This window comes from Puntigrus tetrazona, chromosome 9 (assembly GCF_018831695.1).
Source record: "Puntigrus tetrazona isolate hp1 chromosome 9, ASM1883169v1, whole genome shotgun sequence".
Taxonomy (NCBI): Eukaryota; Metazoa; Chordata; class Actinopteri; order Cypriniformes; family Cyprinidae; genus Puntigrus; species Puntigrus tetrazona.
Genome location: NC_056707.1, coordinates 16,180,280 through 16,203,388, shown reverse-complemented (window position 1 = coordinate 16,203,388; position 23,109 = coordinate 16,180,280). Strand labels below are relative to the sequence as shown.

The 23,109-nt window shown below is 39.5% G+C and overlaps 3 protein-coding genes across 18 annotated transcripts; 1 reads left to right on the top strand and 2 right to left on the bottom strand.

Moving 5' to 3' along the window:
- Positions 1-249: 249 nt before the first annotated feature.
- On the bottom strand, positions 250-5,659 carry nyx (nyctalopin). Its single transcript, XM_043248228.1, has 3 exons — positions 4,793-5,659; positions 4,665-4,702; positions 250-2,499 (listed from the first exon to the last, which is right to left on the bottom strand). Exons 2-3 carry the CDS (start codon positions 4,684-4,686, stop codon positions 1,112-1,114), a joined length of 1,410 nt encoding a protein of 469 aa, XP_043104163.1. The 5' UTR covers positions 4,687-4,702; positions 4,793-5,659; the 3' UTR covers positions 250-1,111.
- A 240-nt stretch (positions 5,660-5,899) lies between these two features.
- ddx3xa (DEAD-box helicase 3 X-linked a) lies at positions 5,900-17,862 on the bottom strand. Of its 16 annotated transcripts, none has more exons than XM_043248214.1 (22): positions 17,497-17,862; positions 16,160-16,211; positions 15,947-15,994; positions 15,453-15,512; positions 14,983-15,075; positions 14,822-14,893; positions 13,977-14,060; positions 13,237-13,413; positions 13,018-13,153; positions 12,462-12,575; positions 12,257-12,356; positions 11,995-12,130; positions 11,379-11,476; positions 11,173-11,271; positions 10,925-11,085; positions 10,702-10,846; positions 10,456-10,600; positions 9,604-9,785; positions 9,406-9,523; positions 9,168-9,321; positions 8,955-9,079; positions 5,900-8,638 (listed from the first exon to the last, which is right to left on the bottom strand). In XM_043248214.1, the coding sequence occupies exons 1-22, from the start codon at positions 17,539-17,541 to the stop codon at positions 8,547-8,549; spliced, it is 2,436 nt and encodes an 811-aa protein (XP_043104149.1). In that variant the 5' UTR covers positions 17,542-17,862; the 3' UTR covers positions 5,900-8,546. The 16 variants fall into 16 exon arrangements, with proteins under 16 accessions (XP_043104149.1, XP_043104145.1, XP_043104147.1 ...); XM_043248210.1 differs by having other exon boundaries at positions 11,173-11,274; positions 12,462-12,578; positions 17,497-17,859; XM_043248212.1 differs by having other exon boundaries at positions 12,462-12,578; positions 17,497-17,859.
- Positions 17,863-20,277: 2,415 nt separating this feature from the next.
- rpl8 (ribosomal protein L8) lies at positions 20,278-21,635 on the top strand. The gene is made up of 5 exons (XM_043249664.1): positions 20,278-20,456; positions 20,545-20,686; positions 20,770-20,988; positions 21,226-21,341; positions 21,440-21,635. Exons 1-5 carry the CDS (start codon positions 20,319-20,321, stop codon positions 21,596-21,598), a joined length of 774 nt encoding a protein of 257 aa, XP_043105599.1. The 5' UTR covers positions 20,278-20,318; the 3' UTR covers positions 21,599-21,635.
- The last annotated feature ends 1,474 nt before the right edge of the window (positions 21,636-23,109 follow it).

The window sequence follows — 23,109 nt, the reverse complement described above, 5'->3', positions numbered from 1 at the left end:
CATAGCGGGAAGAAAATCGGACTTTTACTCTAGAAAAAAAATATTGTACCATTATTTATTTGGTTAAGTGAATAGCCTGAAGGGTTGTATTATTGACAACTGCAGTACCATGGGAGTATAACATTTCTAAATGCAAGTTTATCTTTACATTTAGACTTGATTCTAAACACATAGTTATTGTAGTCAAAGCCCCTAATGCTGCCAGACTTGCACTGTGATGTTTAACAAACACATCAGTGATTTAGCAGCACACTTTCAAAATTTTGCACCTGGGAGTCATTTTAATCAGTATTTATGTAATGATCTTCGTTTATTCAAAGTATCTCGATTACACCTAAGCAAAAATCAGCACAATTACGAGGTCTCCTACAAATCTTATATATTAAGTAGCTCAGAAGCTGCTGTCTCAGGGTATGACATCATCCTTCTGTGCATGTTGTGCTCTGTGTAGATGTATGATCATAACAGTGAAATACCATGATAAAGCCAATCCATTGGGTTACAATATGAAGCAGCTTACATTACCGAGTGCACTTAAGCTTTACGGAGGACTAATGCATTTTCCAGAACTGGAAACTTGCCCAGTTCAATGAACCAAACAAAAGAGGACAATGTGTTATGCCATCTGTTGAAATGATAGCGAGAAGCTTTATCGGATAAATCTCCTACACAACAAATGTTACAAAGTTACGCAACAGAACATGTACAAATGTATTCATACTATAGATGCGTTATTAAGATGTTTTAAACCAAATCTAGATCAAAATGATAGAAAAACATTCACGCCACTAGTCGCAGTTCTCACAAAATGAACTTCGGTTATACTTGAATCAATCCTTTGCACTGGCAAAAGAAAAAGTCCTTCACAGTCTTATTTGCTTGAAACATGCTGTTTTTTCCTTCAAGGCCATTTTCCATTCATATTAAGAAATGATCATTTCCAACTCAGTGATATCTGCCAGAACTTCATTTTCAACATGAGAAAACCCACTGCTCATGGTGAGATAGATCAAACGTTTCATCACGGCTCCCAAACCTAAACATTTCCCATGCTGGAAAATTACTTCCACTTTTGGATGGGCTTCAATCCCTTTCGCTATTCATCAGACTCTCAAGAGGCATTAATACAGTCGATCTGGACTTGAAAAAGAATCACAAGAAGAAACACAGTTTGAGGAGCTCCAAACAGTCCAAGTCCAGAAGAAACCTGACTCTCGGCGGGGTCCTGCTGCGTGCCGTTCCTCAGACCATCTGTGACGTTGACCATCTCCTCCCTCAGTTCCTGCTGTAGAAGTTTGGAGATGAGGCTGTTGAACTTGTTCTCCATGGTGGAATACTCGGGAAGAGACGTGGTCAGGTTGAGCTCCGGGGGATCCAGACAGGTGCCATTCAGGTGGGCATAGACAACTTCACTTAGGTCCAAACCGGCCACAGAAGACGGAGATGCACACGGAATGTCCCTCACCAACTTATAACTCTCCATCCACTCTCTCAACCACTCCAGGTCACAGGTACACTCCCAAGGGTTTCGAAAAAGATACAGGCGGCCGATGAAATAGATGGGCTGGAAGACAGAGAAGGGCAGAGATGTCAGATTATTGCTGTTGAGGTGCAGGGTGATGAGGCTTGTCAAGTTCTCAAAGGCGCCCTCTTCTATATAGGACAGCCGGTTTCGGTCTAGGTACAGCACCTCCAGCTCCACCAGGTCACTAAACCATGTTTTGGAGACATTGGTCAACATGTTCCCTCCAAGATTCAACATTTTTAAGTTGCTTAGGCCCTTGAAAGCCTTCTGGGGAAGGTCAACCAACAGATTATCGTTCAGGTAGAAGTTCTCCAGACGCACTAGATCTTTGAAGGCCTCGTCGTGTATCACATTTATGCGATTTTCCTGTAAGTTCAGGTACTTGAGGTTGGTTAGGCCCAACAAAGAGTTGTAGGCCACCGCTTCGATCTTGTTGCGCTCCAAGTAAACGTGAGTGAGGTTTTCCATCCCGCGTATGGCACCGGGAACACGTCGAAAGTTGTTTTGGAAGCACAACAGCTCCTTCAGGGAGATTTGCTCTATGAAGATGCGGTCTGGCATGCTGAACAAGTTGCAGTCGGAGAGGTCCAGACGAACCAAGCGCTTGAGTGCCGTGAAGGTGCGGGTGTGCAGGTAGCGGATGTACTCGTTGTGGGCTAATTTGAGCTCCAACAAGTTGGGCAGCCCTTTAAACGCTCCTGGTGTGATGAAGGAGATGTTGTTGTGGTTGAGCGAGAGCGTCTTGAGCGAAGGCAGGGTGCCAAAGGCTCGCTCCGACAGAAACTTGATGCTGTTCTTGTCCAGGTTGATGGAGGATGCCTCGCAGGGGAACTCTTTAGGCAGGTCCATCATATTGACGTGGTCACACAGGACGCTGCAGCTCTTCTCCTGGGTACATGTGCAGCTGGGAGGGCAAGAGCGTGTGCACGCCCACAGGGCCAGGGCATGAGGGAGGAGGAGGAGGAGGAAGTACACTGGAGAGAAAGGAAAAGATGTGTTAGAGCCAAGTACGGTCCTGGAGGGCCGGTATCCTGCAGAGTTTAGCTCCAGCGCTGCTCAAACACACCTGAAGCAGCTAATCAAGGTCTCATAAGGTATACTTGAATCTTCCAGGCAGGTGTGTTGAGGCAAGTTGAAGCTAAACTCCGCAGGACATCGTTTGATGAACCAGGATCAAGTTTGATGAACCTTGTGTTAGTGTGCCATTTAACCACAATATGCAACCAGACAAATTGTCATCTTGTCAGTATATTCATTAAAGGGATACTCCAGCCCAACAATTTTGTCTATCACTTACCCACAAGTCATCCCAAACCCGTAAAAACTTTGTCGTCCTCAGAACACAATTAAAGATATTTTAGATGAAAACCAGGATGCTTGTGACCGTCCTATTGACTTCCAAGTACTTCCACTGTCAGGGTCCAGAAGATAATGAAAGACATCATCAAAACTGGCCCATCTGCCATCAGTGGCTCAGTCTGAATTTTAGAAAGCGATTAGAATACTTTTTGTACTCAAAGAAAAAAAAACTTTATTCAACAATTTGTCATCCTTATTTTGGAGATCCACTTGAAGCAAACAGCGTATGCAGTTCTGTTTCAGCTGCTTTTGTTCAAATCAAAATGTAAAAAAAAACAACACGTAGAAAACGTGTCCTTGTGTTGCAGCGCATACAGAAGAGCATGCGCATACTCTCCAAACTGGTGCTATGATGACGTGGAGACACAGAGGACACAAATCGTTGAATAAAGTTGTTGTTTTTATTTTCTTTGCATAAAAAAATAGATTCTCGCTGCTTCATGAAATACAGATTGAACCACTGATGGCAGATGGATTATTTTCAGTGGTCTTTCATACTTTGCCATGTGAAAACTGTCGAGGTCCAGAAGTCAATGGGACAATCAATAATGATTAATGACAAAATTTTCATTTTGGGTGGAGTAACTCTTTAAGTGTTGTTCTGAAACATTCAAACAACATGGGAGTCCCACATTGCATGTGATATTCCAACAGTCACATTGTTTTATGATATAAAACTAATGACAGATTTAAGTGAACTATATTTTAAACACATAGACACGCACATTGTGTTTCCATGTGTTATGAGGACACTCGCCCCCAAACCTATCCCTTACTGGAAACTGTACATACCCTTCAATATAAATATGCACATGAATGTTTTTTTAACATGGTGTAAACGTTCACATTTGAACAGCTGCCTAGGAGATACTTTTTAAAAATACTGTTTTAAATATTACCAAAGCCAATTTAAAATAATTAAGCAAGCAAGCATTCTTTTTAGATTACTTACACTAGTTAAGACTTCTGTTATGCTAGTTGCTAGACCTTGCAATTATGGTTAACCTCAGGGAACATAACTGCAAATATATAACTGTAATGGCATAAGGAGGAGTAAAGATTGTAGGTTTTCAGACACCAGTTTAAACTAACTAAAAGACATGCATACAATGTGCAAGACAATAAGTAACTGAATGCTAAACTAAATGCTGGTGTAAAAAGTCTTCATGCTGAATTTTTTTTTTTATTTGAAATCTTTTCATTATAGCAGTATTGATATTTTCGTATTTGAAGAAATAATTAATTAGACTGAACTGTAAACAGACACACTGATGAATCTGTACCGAATACCACACTAGAACTACACGGTCTAAATTGCACAGCAATGCTAATTTTTACTTGACACAAACAGCCTTTCATGAACTTTGAGATAGAACTTCCAGGACTCCGTTATAATTATACAGAAACAAAACGCTAGTCATGCAGCATAAGCAATCACTTTGCAAATGAGTCGTGCTCATTCTCCCAGCAGTTATGGGAAGATTACAGAGAGCACAGAGACTGGAAGAATAATTTAATGTGTGGCCTCCCTCTGTCCTGCATCTGCTCTGCACACCAAAATGATGGTGATTAAGAAAGGGCAGATTAGAGATTACACAAAACACGCTAGGTCTCGTTTGTTTCCTTCAATTTGTACCAGTGGAGAATCCGTATATTAAAGCGTGGTTACAGTGCGCTCCTGAAACGATGTTCTCAAAATCATTGTGATCAGTTGACTTGCATCAACTACTCTTACACAAAACACACCAAGAAAGAAAACGGCAAAAATCCATGAACTTACCAGCAATAATGACGGAACACATCACTGGTTCCTTTCAGCTGTGGATGTTTAAAAAGACATTTTTTGAACATCTTATTAACAAACCGAAGACAGAAAATTATATTCAATTCCATTAAACACCTACTCACCTGTCAAGCATGTTTAGAAATGTTTCTCCTGCACTGACAACTAATAAAAGTACATCCACAAGTTTGCCCACCATGACCGTGTCTCTACTGCTTCGCTACGAGTGAAAATATGAATGGATTAGAGGTGCTATCGCTCGGTTTTGTGTTTGTATGTGTGCACACATCCACTAACATCAGCACTCCCCTTCAGAAAGCCATCACTTAATGGCAGAAAAATCCTGGGATTATAGGTGTTTAAAGCAGTACTCTGAAATCAAAGCGAGCAGAAATGACCCGGAGGGCCTCAATAGTACATACAGATTACAGGCTGCAATCTCCTTATATAAACCAGTGGCCATGAGATACTGTAACATAATGTAAATGTCTCAGGAAACATCTGCAAGCATTTTAACACCTTTCATTAGACACCTTCCTAGCACCTCGGATTCACGACAGGTCACGCTTCAGCTGGCAAAGAAAAACATAAATCTAACGTGCCATTATAAATCGAAGATTAAAAAACAAACACTTTCTAACAGGAGTCATCAGGCTACAGCAGTGTCATGTTTAATATGAATTATTGGCAAACAATTTATTGAAAATTACGATAAAAAAAAATAAAAATAAAAAGTACCAAAGTCTTGCTGTATATTATTCCCGCCTTCTTAAAAAAAAAATGCATACAACTCCAGACGTAAGATGTATAATATTTGACAGTGAAAAAAAATTGCTGCTTTGGGGTGTTTAATTTGTAATTTCATAAAGTGAAGCACTACCTACGATTTTATGAATATTGCTTCATTTAATAATTTGATTAATCTTTCCTAGTAATTTTGTCAGTCTAGTGTTTTACTGCTAGCCTGTTATCACTTTGATAGTGGAAATAAAAAGTTTGAATCATTCACCAGCAAACAGTGTCACCCACTATAAGCAGAAGAGAAAAAAAAAAAAAAAAAAAAAAAAAAAAAAAAAAAAAAGACAAGACACACTGAAGAAAGAAAGAAAGTCTATTTTGTAAACAAACTGGCATCATCTAAAGGTCAAGCAACTCCACAGAGTTTAGATCACCTTAAAATATCTGACTGAATGTGTTACATCAAACAACAAGAGACCATGCTTGATAAGGAATTTGCATCAGAAACTTTTATTTTGGTAAAATCATACAATAAATGCACAGCCGAGTCATCTCATGCAGTGCAGAGCCTAGAAGCTACGACATAAAGCAAATCCTAAATCTAAAGGAGCTCTGGTGTCCTCTCAGGTAGCCAACTATTCTCCTATTTCCACCTGAATGGAGGGTAGGGGATGATTTCAGTGTTTCCGAGACACGTTAAGACTTATTGCTAGCGTGGATACTTGCAGCTTCTCCTGAGCGGACTAATACCAGAGTCGCCATATATGTAAATACAATAGAGATCAACCACATGTTCAAGGTTGCCATGTGCCAGACATTGACAGAAACAAAACTTCAACAGAACAAATGCCAATCTGTAACACAGAAAAAAAAGCACACATTTGGAGAATCTGGACACTTTTTGCACTGATACTTCAGTTTTTTTTTTCCCAACATTTTTTTGACTTTTAAATCCAAACCTTGGCATTATTATTATTTTTTTTTTTAACCCCGCCCCCCCAGTTTCCAATTTTGAGAGTCAATTGGTAATTCCATAGCGACGTGTTGCCATTAGGCCTTTAACAGCTGTGGAAACTGACCGAGTCCATTACGTCTGAAACATTAAAAAGCTCACGCTACCCCGAAATACAGAAATTTTCCACGCATACAGTTGACATTCAACATTCAAGTGCCAGTGTTCAGGTATTGTCTTTTGGTCAAGTTACTTGAATCTTTCAAAGAATCACTTTGAGGCTTATAAAAATAAATATTTCTCAAAAAATGCTTAATAAATTACACAAAACTAGCAGCAAAAGTAGAATCTAGAAATCTGTGTGCAAATAGCTAAATTCCCCACTGCTGATCGCCCTGGTCCCAAATAAATCCTGGTAAATAGTGAGAACCCTTCCCCTTTTGTAAACAAGCTGCGTTATCTCCGGTCTCCTGACACAATATTTGGAAGCTTGAGGACATGCACTCAAGACACGTACTGTATATATAAAACTTGAAAATGTGCAATAAAACAACTTTGTAAAACTCGATGGGCACAAACGTACACGGGCCTAGACCTAACTAAAGTAGCACCATTCAACTCCAAGTTCTCAATACTGTCAGTGCATCTGCATGAACTCGTTTAAAAAAAACAAAACAAAAAAGAAAAGTCAAGGCACAACTCACTTGAGAAGAAAATCTATTGCACTTGCGATAAATGCCTTATTTCTCCTCCACTCGAACGCTTCTGTCCTTTGTGTGTCTAGTTTTTTTTTTTTTTACTTTAAGAACAGAAGCAGAAAACTGGCTTCTCAGCCAGCGGTTTAAGTTCACATCTAACCAGATGAATTTCAGGAGCTGACAGCATTCGTATTCCTGGTGTCCGGCCTCACGCGGAACGGCGAGACTCGATACACAAGCTAAAATGGTGGCCTGTCCAACTACACTCACGTCAGGCCCAACGCAAAACAAACTCCCGGTTCGGACCCGCAAGTGCCTCGAAATGAACTCTCGCGCTGCCTCTACCTACGAAAAAGGGAGCCATGCCTGCTGCGCAGCTTGAAAAGAGAGGACGTTTGTTTTAAAAGAAAGCCTGCAACAATTCAATCGTCTTCTCTCCTTGACCAAAAAACAAAACACTAGCATGCGTATGTGACCAAAGCGGTCATGAGGCTAAGGCACGGCCGCTTTGGTTCTGTGGTCCGTTTGTAGCCATTTGAACTTCACTTTCAGGATGGCAGGCATTTTTTGTTTTGCTGACATTTGTAAAGAAACATTTTATCAAAAAACCTTGGAGTTTTTCAATAAATGGCATCTGCTTCTCTAAAATGTGGTTTCAAAAAAGAAAAGTAGTAGTTAACAAAAAATGCTGCCCACTTAGAGTGGCTAGCATGTGGTTCTTACTAGCTGCCATAACACTGTCAAGTCAATTAAAACAAGTGGAGTAAGAAGTTCCAGCATTTTGAATTTTCAAACACTGAGTGTTTCCAATATTTCGTCATGAATATCACAACTGGAATGGCCTTTTCAAGACAACCATATCCCCAAAGAGGTGTCTCTCCAGGATAGAGTGAGCAAAACAAAAAGGAAGTCAGACCGATTTGTCCCTTGTGACACAGAGGCTTCACAGAGCAGGTTCTGCAAAGCACCTGTGAGGCGTTTTACTTTGTGTGGCTTGTATTGTTGGCTTCGTGATATCGGTGATAATTTGAAGTTCAAATGGAACGGTGACTCTCCGAGTCACGTTATCCCAGTATTTGCCAAGGTTTGATTAAGTACAAGCTTTCAAATGCTTTTACAGCAAAAAAAAAAAAAAAAAAAAAAAACAAAAAAAAAATTAAGCTCTTGGCCAAGTTCACTCGATGAAATTAACAAAACTAAATTCCTGTCTATATTCAAAAAGGCACAGTACATTCACATACAAATGATCCTCTTTTTTTTTTTTTTTTTTTTGAACAAAGAAAAAGTCAGAAACCTAGGTGCTGTAATAGATCAAATACACAAGTGGGCATCCTTGTTATTCTGCTCCGGTTTTGCCACAGATCAGCTCCCTTTAGAATGTGGGCAGAGAATCACAGCGTGTAATGTACCGAGTTCATAAAGCTACACAGGGGGTAGAGTCTGGCTATGATAACATGTGGTTTCCGTTTGGCTAGTTTGGCAAACGTATATTTAGTTGCCCCACCAGTCCACCTGGGCGTAGTTTCCTCCATAGTTTCCATAGTTGCCCCCGTAGCTGTCACCACCGAAGCTCCCAAAACCTCCTGAAACAGACAATACATTCAGAACAGTCCACTGACTTTGGAACGCATTGCAGTATTACAAAATTAAAGGGGTCATGAACTGCCTTTGTTATTATTTGAATTGTTCTATAAAGGGTCAGTTAAAGATTTTTCAAAATACACATTTTAGACTAAATAAGCTAGACTAAAGTTTCAGAACCTTTAGGTTACTTTTGTAGCACAATGAACTTTTAAGTCAAAAGGAAGTTCTTTAGCAGTTCATTAAAATAACTATGAACTTTAACCACATTAACTTGGAACCCTTTCTTATGATTTCCCACTAGTTAGTTAAACTAACCCTTATTGCCTCCAAAACCTCTGTTGCCTCCATGGCCACCAGTGTTGCGAGCACCACGGTTGCCGAAAGCATTGCCGCCCCCAGCCATCTGTCGGTAATCCCTGGCTCCAAAGCCACCAGAGAATCTGCACAAGAAGAGTAACGTCACGAAACTGGAAAAAAAAAAAACACCGACCCATTGGGGAGATCTGGAGAGCTTAGACGTTTCTGTACCTCTTAGGTCGTCCGCGGTTGGTGCTCTTGTGCTGGTGCTCGTAGGCTAGGTTCTCAAGCCAGGAAGGTACCTCCTGTTTGGCCTCCACCAATATGTCCAGCAGATCTTTAGTGATGTTGCTGTTCTTATCATTATAGAAGGACGTGGCCAGTCCTGAAAATAAATCAATCTCTCAAAACAGAGTTCCTGGCAAAAATGAGAAATGTAAATGTTCACGAAAATTACAGCAAAACTCACCAAGGTTTCCTACACGGCCTGTACGACCAATACGATGAACATATTCCTCAATGTCACTGGGCAAGTCAAAATTGATGACATGTTTCACATTGGAGATGTCAAGGCCACGTGCAGCCACCTATCAGAACAAAAACACAATCAGATAAACCAGCTTGAAGAAAACCACAGGCTTCCAGTGGACTCACAGACTCTACTCACAGCAGTGGCAACCATGATAGGGCAGCGCCCAGAACGGAACTGGTGGAGCGCTTCCTCACGGTCGCGCTGAGACCTGTCACCATGGATACTGGTGCAGGCATAGCCCTCACGATAGAGGAAGTCCTCAAGAGCATCAGCACCCTTCTTAGTCTCCACAAACACCAGTGTGAGAGAATCCTTGCCTACAAAGATAAGAATAAGTCACTGGGATAAAGGCATTTGTTAGCTTAATTATCTGCATTCAATGCAATGTTAACCACAGCTTGCTCCATTACTGTAGTCAAGTTTTGGTATTAAAATGTAGACCAAACTACCCTTAACGCACCACTACTTGATTTCATTCCCTTCATTTGAGCTAAACAGCAGCCTTCTGCTACAGTCTTTGCTTAGATAATGTTGGCATGGTAACACCAACCAACGAGACTCATCTAAAAGCATGGGTGTCTCAGTGCTGTGTTGCTATGGATATACATGAGAGCTTTACCAAGAAGCCAGTCACTGTTTCTTTCCACTGTTTCTTTTTTTTTATTATTTATATTTATTCAAAATCAATGCATAGTATTGCTTTGAATCACATTGTGTTGTATCAACTCATCGTGTGTAAACATCTCACTGATAAAAGCTTTAAATTATCAGACTATGCATTGCATCAGCCTTAATTAAAAGATGCACACGCCAACTATTTATGATTTTGGTTTTAAAATTGTAATAACAATAATATTGCTATAACACAATAAAATCTATACACCCACAAATATCGCCACATTGAGTTGACCAAATCTGTTATTCCTGCAACAAGCTATCAATGGCATGATGACAACGTAAAACAGTGGCCAAGGAAGAGTGATTTACCTGTTGCATTGAGAAGGTCAAGGAGGAAGGAGCGCTTGTCATTCTCTTCCACCCAAACCACCTTCTGGGTGATATTCTCTGAGGTGGAGCCCACACGGCCTACAGCCAGGAAGATGTACTCCTCCAGAAAGTCACGGGCCAGAATCTTTAAATATAAAGAGGTAAAGATGTAGAGTTCTTTATTGTGATCAAAAATGTTATTTAAAATTCATATTGACTTATGCTGGCAAGACCAGGTATGCATACCTGGATCTCTTTTGGGAAGGTGGCACTAAACATCATGGTCTGACGAGCACCTTTAGGAGGCATGGTGTCCTGCTCCACAATACGTCTGATCTGGGGTTCAAAACCCATATCGAGCATTCTGTCTGCCTCGTCCAACACCAGGTATCTACACAGAACATATGAAGTCATTCTTTCGAATCAAGACATAAAACCTAAAAATCTTTCTGCTACTAGATTCACTTACTTGCAGTAGTCAAGGCCAATCTTGCCCCGCTCCATCATGTCTACCAGACGACCTGGTGTGGCCACTAGTAAGTGACAGCCTCTTTCCAAATCACGGATCTGTTGCCCTATATCTGCGCCTCCGTATACCACACACGGGCGCACTCTAGAGCGGTATGAGAACTGCAGAGGATGACAACAAACTTACTTAAGACAAACTTTATTTAAAACAACTTTTGCTAACCTGTAGCTGGTTTACCAGAGACATACCTTTCTGGCCTCATCATAAATTTGAAGAGCAAGTTCTCTGGTTGGAGCCAGAACCAGAGAGATGGGATACTGCTTACGACGGACGTACTTCCCATTCTCCTGCTTGAGAAAGACCAGAACAAAATGCTTTCATGACAGAAGCAGAACTTATTTCCATCACCAGACTCCATGCACAACTTCTGGCCATTAAAGAGATGTATAGTAACCTGGGTGCTCGCTTTGGTGGCCTGCAGTGCCTCTCCTGGTCCATCAGTGTAGATCTGACTAAGCACAGGAAGCAGGAAGGCTGCAGTCTTCCCCGAGCCTGAGAGAATACAGCACACACACACATTAAGCAGCACATTCTCATGTTGCTCTCCACTGCAGTTTCATCCTCATAAAATAGCCAAAGCCAGACTTTGCACATTCAACCTAGTCAACAATGTGGTTGATTCTGACAAAGCCCTGCCTGCTGAGACAGGGAGTGGAGGGGGTACATTTTGAAATCTGTGTTCAAGCATCTGCCACTTAATTCTTGGCACGAACTTTGGCTCACAGCATTTTATTTTACTCAGGTCGATCAGAAAAGCATTTACTTAATCAGCTGGTCAATGTTTACATTATGTAAATGACCCACAACATAACGCAGCATCAGCAGATTCTACTAAAATGCATCTAGAGCTACTGGCATTGTCAAACAAAAGTAAAAAAATTAAATAAAAAAAATAAAGTCCCTACTTTTACTTCACATAATTGCGAATTTAGCTTGCTATTACAGTATGTAATTTTACACCATTTATCTCTCAGTAGACAGCCACAGTGGTCTACTGTCTAATAGCCCACCTGTTTGAGCACAGGCCATCAGGTCCCTCTTGGCCTTGATGATGGGGATTGCATACTTTTGAACAGGAGTAGGCCGTGTGTAGCGGCTTAGAGTGATGTTGCCCATAATGATCTCACCCATGTCCACATCATGGAACTAAAAAAAAAAAAAAAAAAAAAAAATAGACCAATAAAAACCATCATCCACCGGTTTCTTTAGCAGCCCTCCACTTTGTTTACTTTGCCACTTGATTCAACAAGGCACTATGTTCATTAGACTTACACTCTCAATGTGCCCAGGACTGTTTGTTCCAGTGGCCTCCACAGGAATGTCATCATACTTCTCAAAGTTAATCCCCGTGTTGCTCCCAGAGAACAGCTCACTGTCATATGGAAGGGGAGACAAAGGACAAAACAATGGCTTAATCACAGAGACAGATGGACTCAGGAGACAGGACATGCAGTGTGATTAGCAGCAGGCCACTTACTGTTCCAGACGCTCGTTGGGGGGCATAGGCTTTGACCAGTCCTCTTCATCTCTGGATTCTTCAACCCAGCGACTGTTGCCTCCTGTTCCTCCACCAAAGCCTCCACGTTCATACCTGCTGAGAAACATTTGGCTTTAATAAAACAAAAAAACAAACCACTGTAGAACAAAACTACTCATGTTTTACATTATCTATTACTTCTGAGCACACTGCATTAATCACCCTATTGTCAAGTAAAGTAATACATATCCTCAAACTACACAATTTGAGGCATCATACATAACGAGGCAATTTAGACACCACAGTGAAAATCGACATGATAAAACAGCTAAACTTTTTCAACCAGTAGAGGTATTTGGATTCACATATTGGCAGCATGTTTTAATGGATTATTGAGCTTAAGCAATAGAATACACTGTAATACTCACTTTGACATGTGGCTTCATAAACATGCTTATGTCTTATTTGAACATACAGTTGAGAGGTTGATATTTTTAAAAGGTAATATATATTTGAAAGGTATCTAGAACAGTTGCAATACTGCACTCTTCCTCACCTTCCTCTTGAGCCAGCTCCTCTATCATTGAAGAAGGCAGACTTCCCTCTATCAGAACGCCCACCAAAGCTAGTGTAGGCATCTCGGTTCACTACAGAGTTCCAGCCTCCATCCTTGTTCTCATAACTGCCATAACCTGAAAATTTCATCAATGTTAGACAATCAAAACATGTGCAACTTGAAAAACAATCACTCTTCTGTCATTTCTAAGACTCTCACCTGCATTATGCATTGGCTGGTTGAAGGAACCACCGTTCCTATTTCCACGAAAGCCACCACGTCCACCTCTGTCATTGCGAGGAGGTCCACGGCCAAAGTTTGCAGTCCCATTCATACGCCCATCGTGGTAGCCATTGACAAAACCATTGCTACGACCGCCATCCCATCCAGGGGAATCTTTCAAAAAGAGACAGGCAGATACAAAATGTGAGGATACTGAGGGAACAGCTCCAATTTAAAACTTAGCTCAAAGCCAAGATTGGTTTCAGTGATGGTTGAGTGAGTGGCAAAAAAAAAAAAAAAAAAAAAAAAAAGCCAGTAAGCAATTTGCTCCTACAGCAACAAGTTGAGTGAACCAAACAAACAGGTTTTATATATATATATATAAAAAAAAATGCAGATCAAGAACAATGGGCATCTTTGGGCAAAACTGGCACTCCTAGCATTTAACAAAACCATGTGAAAGAAAAACAACCTGTCCAGCCATCCCAGTGACTCACCCAACTATTCCTTTCTGAGAAAAATCTAGTTCAATGAACAAAGAGCACACACACTCCAAAAAAAAAAAAATTGCATTGTGTGCTTGTTTATAAAACACTGTACTTTCAAACAAGGTTGTGACATACACTCGAGCCTATACAAATGAATCACCACTTAAATTGGTGATCATTTTCGGTCCAAAAAAAAAAAAACCACCAAAAGCAGGCCAAGCCATGCCACGGTCTGATGCTCAAATTTACCACAGCGATCAGCCCAGCTGATAACACTGGCTGCGTCCTCATTTCCGTCGGTGGCTACACTGCTGTCGGTACGCGCAGGAGAAGCTGCAAGTGACACACACAGAAATTAGCCTGGACTGTACTCATGCATATGCATACCCACTCTTCATTACGCCAGTGAACAAAAAAAAAACAGGCCAAAAAGGCAAATAACTTGCATATCCGACTTCCTCAGATGTGGTTATACCACACAACAAAACATTAGCTTTCCAAACTTACTTTAAAAAGAGCACAATCACTGCTGACCTACTTGCTAATCAGAAAGCCAAGGCATACTGTCAAACATATGATGAGGAATCATCAAAAATTATTACTGTGGTGGGCAGTAAATGCAACAAAAGTCAAAGTAAACGGCAAACAATCCCTTAAGTAAAAAAATAAATAAATAAAAATTCGCCTACATAGTCTTGCAAACAAAATTAAACTTGAGAAAAAGAAAAAAAAAAAAAAAAAACACCCCACTGTATCAGGATTTGGACTCTTGGCAAGTATGAAACCAAACAATTGACGTGGCAGCAGCGAAACGTCAAAGCTCTGATCAGTTGATCTTGTGCTAATTGGAGTGAACAAATTATGTAGTGGTGTAGTTAGAGCTGTTAAAATATGCATCACTTAGTATTTTTAGAACCCTACCGCCCCACCCCACACACAATTAAGCATGCTATTGACATGTAGCATTAGAACATGTCTCAAGCAAAGTTCACAAACTTCAGCTCAAATGTCTAGTTAAAATGCAGTGACGTCACAGAGGGCAGACAGCAGAACAGAGGGACGAAGCAGAAGAAGTCGCATGCATAAAGATATACCACATCTGTCTGGCCAGCCACTAGTGTAGGTGTGATAAAATGAGAGCTCCTGGGACGGATACCTCTGGGAACCTAAGCAGAGGCACAGGGCACTTAAAAGACAACTATTCCTTCAAAACGGATGAGCGTAAAGAGCAAATCAAGTCGTTTTGAATAGTTACCAGTCCTAAAGTCATTCCATCCAGTTGGATAGTTAGGCCTGTGTCTTTGGTTTCCCTCAGGCTGCCAACTCTGAGGATACTGTTTGGGGGAAACTTTAGGAACAGTTTCACATTGTCAGATGATGGCGAAACACTTAAAATTATTCAAAAGGAGTGTGTGCGCACGATATTGCATACAAGCATCTTTCCTATTTGTTCACATTTAGAGAGCCAATTAGAAAAGAGAAAACGAAAAGAAATGCAAGCAACGGCAGCTGCCGGATAATCACAGGGAGCAGTCGGACAAAACCACTAAAGCTTTGCGGACTCAGAAATGGCTCCTTCAGCTTCATAAAGTGTGAGGTTCACTCAACACTCTGAGAACTGACTTTAAACGTCTGGCCCCAAAGTACTGGCTCTGAAGGCATGGAATTAAATTTTCATGCATCTTGGAAGCAAAGCACCTTCAGAAGAACCTGACCAAGACTTACAGCTCTGTACTGGTGCCACTGAATAACCGCTCTGTCTACCAGAGGAATAAGCATTTCCTGCTGTGAAAAAACATGAAGTCAAAGTGCAGAAAATAACTCAACAATTGATCATAAAGCATTGATTTTTTTTTTTTTACATCTTAAGTGATGAAATGGCTCATGTCAATTGAAATGAGAAATTATTTATTGGGAGGGAAAAAAAAAAAAAAAAAAAAAAAAAAAAAATCTTGAAGAAAAAAAAGTTATTCGTTTTTTTAAATAGTCAGAATATTCTAGGTTTCGCAGTGATACTAAAAAGCCCTGTCTGTGAAGAGTTTTTTTTTTTGTTTTGTTTTTTAACATTAAAGTTATTGAATTTGAGACATCCCAGAAAATCTTAAAAGCACCAAAACTTATAATTCAAATCCTAGAGATATATATATGCATGCATCTATCCTATTTTATAAAACAACCATATTTATCCACCGTTTGTAAAGTAAAACAGCAGAACATACCATTTTTTGATGCATCTTTGTTTCTCAAATGAGGAGGAATGTAACGCCCTGAAAGAAAATAGTTTTTTTTATAAACTTGAATTTAAAAATGTGCACTTTAAAAGTTCCAAAAAAAGTGCAGATACAAAAGAAATAAATATGAGGAGGATGTTTATGTTTTGCAGCCATTCAATCTGTAAGTGGTAAAAGCACCAAATGAGATAAATCACTTACGACCAGTGCCAGCACCCTGTCCATCAGCTGAGTTCAAGTCTAAGACAGCAAGCTGAAACACAGAAAGAGCAAAGTGGGCCACACTTAGTATACTACTAGCTACAAATACATGCATGCCACACATTGTAAACAGAATAATTTCAATACAAAGCAAAAAAAATTGCCTCTCTCTTTTAACTCACATCTCATAAAAAAAAAAAAAAACAACAGAAAAACATCTGCCTTGCAGCTTGTGTGTTCCATGAAGAAAGTCAAACAAGTTTACAACAACATTAGGGAAGAGTTAATGACAGTTGTGATCACAAGTCTTTACAATTTAAAACTATGTGTAGCCGATTTCAAAAACGCATACATTTCGAAAGGGTTGAAATGCTTTGTCATGAGCATCTTTTAGAAGGGTGAAGTATAATTAAACAGCTCTGCTCACGTGATTGTTTACATCAGCTATGTAACAAATGTCACTTGAAATAAAGACAGCCTACGCGGCCATTTATAGCTGACAACTGTATAAAATACATCGACTCTTTTAGAGCCTTTAAACTAACATTTGGTCAAAAATGTAGCCGCTGGCATTACTTTGGTTAAATCAAATTTCAAAACGTCTGCCACAAATGTTTGGCAAGCCTTCATGGCCCTAGTCAAGCCTAAAGCCTATCGCCATAAAACAAAAACAGAAGAAACGCTTCGAGTTGGTCGTATGGCGAATCATCGAAAAATTGCTTAAGAAATTAAAACTTGTTAAAACCATCATCGGACTGTTATTCGGAATATTATTCAATCATAACCTATTTTAAAAGCTGCACGGTACAAAAGGCCGCAGAGTCAAATGTAGATTTCGACGCCATGCGTTTTTTAACAGTATCTCTAAAAAATACAAACTATTCTAAAGCTTTCCCGTATCTAACAGAAACTATATTTAGCATTACGATGACCGAAAAAAAAAGTTCAGGGCTGATGTTGATTCTGGTAAGCCGCTGGACGAATGCGGAAAATAAACTAAAAAAAAAAAAAAAAAAAAAAAAGATAAACAGGAAAAGGCGTCGGCTATGTATCCAACAACACTTTAAATTACAAATGTGGACACGTGAGAAAAATGTGGTAATATCTCCTGAATTTTTTATCTTCAATGTAGAAATAGATTACAACACGAGGAACCGCGGCTGTGTCTCAACACCTATCGAGGAGCCTTCCTTGACAGCGTTACTGAGGCAGCGCGACGCTAAGAGTGCTGTCTATAAAGGCAGCTCGCTGTGTTTTCGGACGCAACCTGCGTGTCAAAGCCAAGCGATCAAAGCGATTACAGAGCTCGCCTTTTTAAACACATTTTTACAGCCTACCTGCTGGTCTAGACCGTGTGAACCGTCGACGACCACATGACTCATAACTAAAGAGAATAAGTGAGGATTACTCCTTTATTTCCGAGAAGCTGTTTCTTTGTTGTCTAAAGGATTTCAGCCAAGTCTCCTTTTATAACGACGTCACTTGCTCCTTTTGTAGTCCTGTCCTTCTCCAAGGGCTTTTTGTGCCAAGACCACCGTAGGGAAAAAAAGAAGGAAATGTTTACGTGTGAGTTATCCCCCTTCAGCCCTCGTACTGGCAAAATAAATCCCGAAACGAGAAGTTTCTTTCGCGATGTGTGTGTATTCTGCCCGCTGTGCTGATGGCAGCCCAGTGTGTGCTGTGCTTGTTGGCTTCAGGCTAAATGCCATTGGATCAGCGAACGGAGGAAAGACGTCACGAAGACCGGAATATCGCGAGATGTGGCCGTCTCTGGGCACACGGTGTCAAAAATACGTTGTTGTTGTTGTTGTTGTTTTTTTAATGTTCTAATCTTTGACAATCTTCCACTTTGTACACTTTGCACTGAAGGACGTTTCTACTACTTCTTTTTGCCACTTTTATGCTCCACTTAACTTATTTAGCAGGTGTCTATAATTAAATTACTTTTCAAATGTACTCTTTATGTAGATAAAGGTAAATATAACTCGTGACCACGTCATTTTAAAACAAAGTGCTTTACTTTGTACTCTACTTTTTTTTTTTTTTTTTTTTTTTTTTAAATGACCTGGTCACGAGTTATATTTACCTTTATCTACATAAAGAGTACATTTGAAATGTAGCCGAAATTAATTATAGACACCTGCTATATTTAGGATACATAAAATGCGATCTATGTTATTAATCAAATGTACAAACTTTGAGAATACAAAAAGGGCAAAGGTGATAGACAGTTAAAAGAGAAATTACGCTTTGAATTAAATGTTCATGACTTAAATTACAAGAATTTTGCGATGCGCGAAATGGTCAAATTACGTACTCTAATGAGAGCTCTAGAGTCTTCTGTTGATAACAGAGATACGTGTTTAACGAAGCACAAAATACCACAATGACTTAATTTTAGACAACGATTTAGCTATTTTATTTAAATGCTTCTAAATATGGCTTTCTTTTTATGTGTTTTTATGTTTTTATGTTTCTTTTTATGGCACTTTTAAATCCTACTTTTAAGATTTTCATTGTGTCCTTATTCACTATGCATTTATTATTAAACATTACACACAATTACACACGTTTAGAATTTTGTGACCATGGAAAGTATTTGGCATTTTATCCAAATGGTAATTTCCTGAAAGTATAAACGGTGGCAACTAATTTTTATTTAATAATAAAGAAGCTACTTTTCAGAATCAGAATCAGAATCAGTTTATTGCCAGGTATGTTTGCACATACGAGGAATTTGTTTTAGTGACAAAAACTCTACAGTGCAACACGATAACAAGACAAGACAGATATAAAGAGAAGAGAATTTTTTTTAATTATTTACCATTATTATCGTCCCTGCAACAAATACTGAAGTATATTCATGCAAAATCTTCCTCCACTCTGCTCTTTCAGCATCTTTACTTTTTGTATTCTTTCGTCTGCAATATTTAAGCAGCTAGAGTTCTCTTCCTGCCAATAGAGTTGGAGGATGCCTTGGACTTTATTTGCACGAAGGGAACATTTGACATAACTGTGAAACACAGACATCAGCTGTGACGACTGTGATGCAGATTACCCGTTTGTCATTATTAGTGGACGAATCAGACTAATGTGCACGTGAGGTAAAAGACTGCATGTCTAACTGAACAGAAAACAACACAAAAATATACAACACCATTTTTTTAAACAATAGACAACAATTTTATCCATTCTGGCCAGTGCTTCAACAGATGATGATTGACCCGATGCTGCCTCCTCATGGTTTCTTTTTATAGACTACTACCTTGTATACTACACTTGTTATTACAATTATCACGATATACACACTACGGAGGTGATCGGATAGGTAGGGCTATATTAATTAACATACTGGAAGCAACTATGCTTGTGTCACCAGTGAAAGATAAAACGCTCGTTGCTTTAATTTCAGACTGTTCCCATGTTCAGCCTCCAGGGGGCGGACCTCAGCCCGAACACACATCCGGGTACTTGACCCCCTTCTGCTCCGCCCATTTCTCCGGAAGAAAATCCCCATCGTTCCCTTTTACTTCCTCTTTCCGTCATCGGAGTTTAGGTATGAGAAACAATATTCTGTCTCTCTGCACAATCTGATAACAATCACCGTTTAAAGTTCACCATCCACGTATACAACAAGCCGTATAATGTCAACATAATACCTAAGAACGTATCTTTGTTCTTTTGGGTCTCTCAGTATTGAAACCGAGTGTGATAATTATAATAGAAGTGATGGTGTATCGGCGGTCATGTTGTGGCCTAGAGCTCCGGTGACTCCGTAAAGTCTCGGGACTTTATTTCAACTAAACAAGCTTATTAAATTAGTTAAACATTATTACGCGTTATTTATAATAATGTGTGGGTTCGTTAATGTGGGACGCCGTTAACTATTAGCTATTCGTAAGTCATTTCTGAATACGTTATAGTGGCTGTCAGTGTTTTTAACGAATGGCTGGCTTTAAAAGTGACGCTGACTTTATTTTCAGCCTTAGTGACTTTATTCGATAAGCAGACTGACAACTAATACATGCACTTTCTATTGCTTAATAGAAATATTTGTACTGTGAATAGTGGCCCTGTGAGTTGTAATGCAGAATGAAATACTGCCTCTATGTAAATACAGCATTCAAATGAAACGTGTTATTTATTTCTGCAGGCCGCAATGGGACGCGTTATCAGGGGACAGAGAAAAGGTGCGGGCTCCGTCTTCAAAGCCCATGTCAAGCACAGAAAAGGTGCTGCTAAACTCCGTCATATTGACTTCGCTGAACGCCATGGATACATCAAGGGGATTGTGAAGGTAACATTGTGAAATGAATGAAAAGATCAATTGTCATCTAAAGAGGGGAATTACCAAAAAAAAAAAAAAATCCTGCTTTTTCTTCTAGGATATCATTCACGACCCTGGCCGTGGAGCTCCCCTGGCTAAGGTGGTGTTTCGTGACCCATACCGCTTTAAGAAGAGGACAGAGCTGTTCATTGCAGCTGAAGGCATCCACACTGGGCAGTTCATCTACTGCGGCAAGAAAGGTAACGCAGTTTGAGTTGAGGTCTGGTCACACACACTTCTGGTCTTACGAGCAGCTGTTGATCAGTGTGATGTACTGTTATAGCCCAGCTGAACATTGGTAATGTGCTCCCCGTTGGCACAATGCCTGAGGGTACCATTGTCTGCTGTCTGGAGGAGAAGCCCGGAGATAGGGGCAAACTCGCTCGTGCGTCCGGAAACTACGCCACAGTCATCTCCCATAACCCCGAGACCAAGAAATCCAGAGTCAAGCTTCCATCTGGATCCAAAAAGGTCATCTCTTCTGCAAACAGAGCTGTTGTTGGTAAGCAAACATGAAGGTTTGGTACATATCCTGTTGTTCAATGCATTGTGTGGTTATAAATAATTTAGCTAAATTCTCGTTTTCACTTTTAAAAATTAAAAACTACTTCTTAAACTGAGGTGACTTTACATCTGGTACATATTTTAACAAAGTACCACCTAAATCTCAGGTGGTATTTTTAAAATGAGTTTCTCCTAGTCTTGAATATGAACTGAAGTCCATTGTGTCGTATTAAAGGTGTTGTTGCTGGTGGCGGTCGTATTGACAAACCCATCCTGAAGGCAGGACGTGCTTACCACAAATACAAGGCCAAGAGGAACTGCTGGCCTCGTGTCCGTGGTGTGGCTATGAACGTAAGCAAACTTCTTTTTTTCTTCTTTCTCTTCTTCATATTCTGCTTTGTTGCTTTAAATACTGGTTTTAAATCTGAACTGTGCTATTTGTTCTCCAGCCTGTTGAGCATCCCTTCGGTGGTGGTAACCATCAGCATATTGGCAAGCCCTCAACAATCAGGAGGGATGCACCCGCTGGACGCAAGGTCGGTCTCATTGCTGCCCGTCGTACTGGCAGACTGCGTGGAACAAAGACCGTCCAGGACAAGGAAAACTGATGTGCATCTTCATAATAAAATGTCTCAACGAATTTCATTTGCCTTCTCATGTCTGTTTTTATAGGTATATTGCACAACATCAAAAGCATAAACAAAAAATGTTTGCTTTTTTAGTTTAGAATTGTTACAAGGGTTCCATCATAGTTTCCACTGTCAAGAAAAGTGTACATTTTAAATGGGTATACAAACATGAGCTAAGTATAGTAAGTGATAAATTTAGTCTTTATTTTACTCTGATCAACTGGGAAGTCATTTATACATACTAAAACATGGGAATGAAAAGTTACTGGTCTTATAGCTAATAATGACAAAAACTTTCATTTGATATATAAAAATGCAGTCCAGATTCTGAGCTCAGTTTTCAGAATCGCTTCAGGCCTGCAGAAAAACGGTTCTCACCTGCACATATTGGCCATTTGGATGTTTTTGAAGCCGTTTTAAAAACGGCAGGTGAACTCTGCAAACAAGAACAATCTAAAAGTGTTTTCAGAAATCTGTTGAAGTATTTGCCTTGGACTATTTGTACTATAGTGTTAACACGATTATGCGTGATTTTAAATGTAATTATATTAAATTCAAAGGGAGTTTGTCTTCGGAGGAAAACGTGTTCATGTGGGTTTAATGGATTTTATTTGTAGTCTTTCCTAATCGGAAACTGTAAATTAGAGCTTATTTTCAACTACAGGAACAACACTAACAGGTGTACAAGCATATTATTGGCATTCTATGAAAAATACTCCCTTTCATTCGGGTGACTTGAAATATCTGAGCCTGGACCACAAAACCATATAAGTCATAAGTACCATGGGTATATTTTTTATAGCTAAAAATACAATGCATGGATCAAAATGACCTATTTTTCGTTCATGTAAAAAAAAAAAAATCAGGACATTTAAGATCACGTTCCATGAAGATATTTCCTCTACATGCAAAATATATAAAACAATATTTGTTGCCAAGCAATTTGTTTGGTGGCTTAAAAAAGATTTCTTCAATATTTATTTTTTCCAGATTTCAGATATTCCAATGGAAAGCTTCATTGGAGTTTCACATTAAATACATTTTGGAAAAAAAAACAAAAAAACCCTTAAGACTGGTTTTGTGTTCCAGAGAAACATAAAATTGCCGTTTGTCAATATTTTATGGACTATTATAAAAAGGCAATTTAAAATTTAATTCCTAACCCAGCAACAGATTTAATTTTTGTGCCAATAGAGCCGTGCACTCCACAGCGATTATCAACACAAAACATCTCTCAGCTTAGCAAAAACAGACAGACATTTTCCCGATTTCTTTTCTTTATTCTCGAAGGGCGCAATGCTTTTCTCTAATATTTCTGTGCACAAAAACCTCACAAAGTGAAAGTCAACATTGTGACTGTGGCTTCAGAATTCAACGTCACAACATGGCCAAAACAAAAGTCGGCAAAAAACAGGGCGAAGAACTCTGTACAGTCAATAATCTTTAAAAATAACACAAGGACAAAAATGTTCCTCTTAAATCAAATTCTA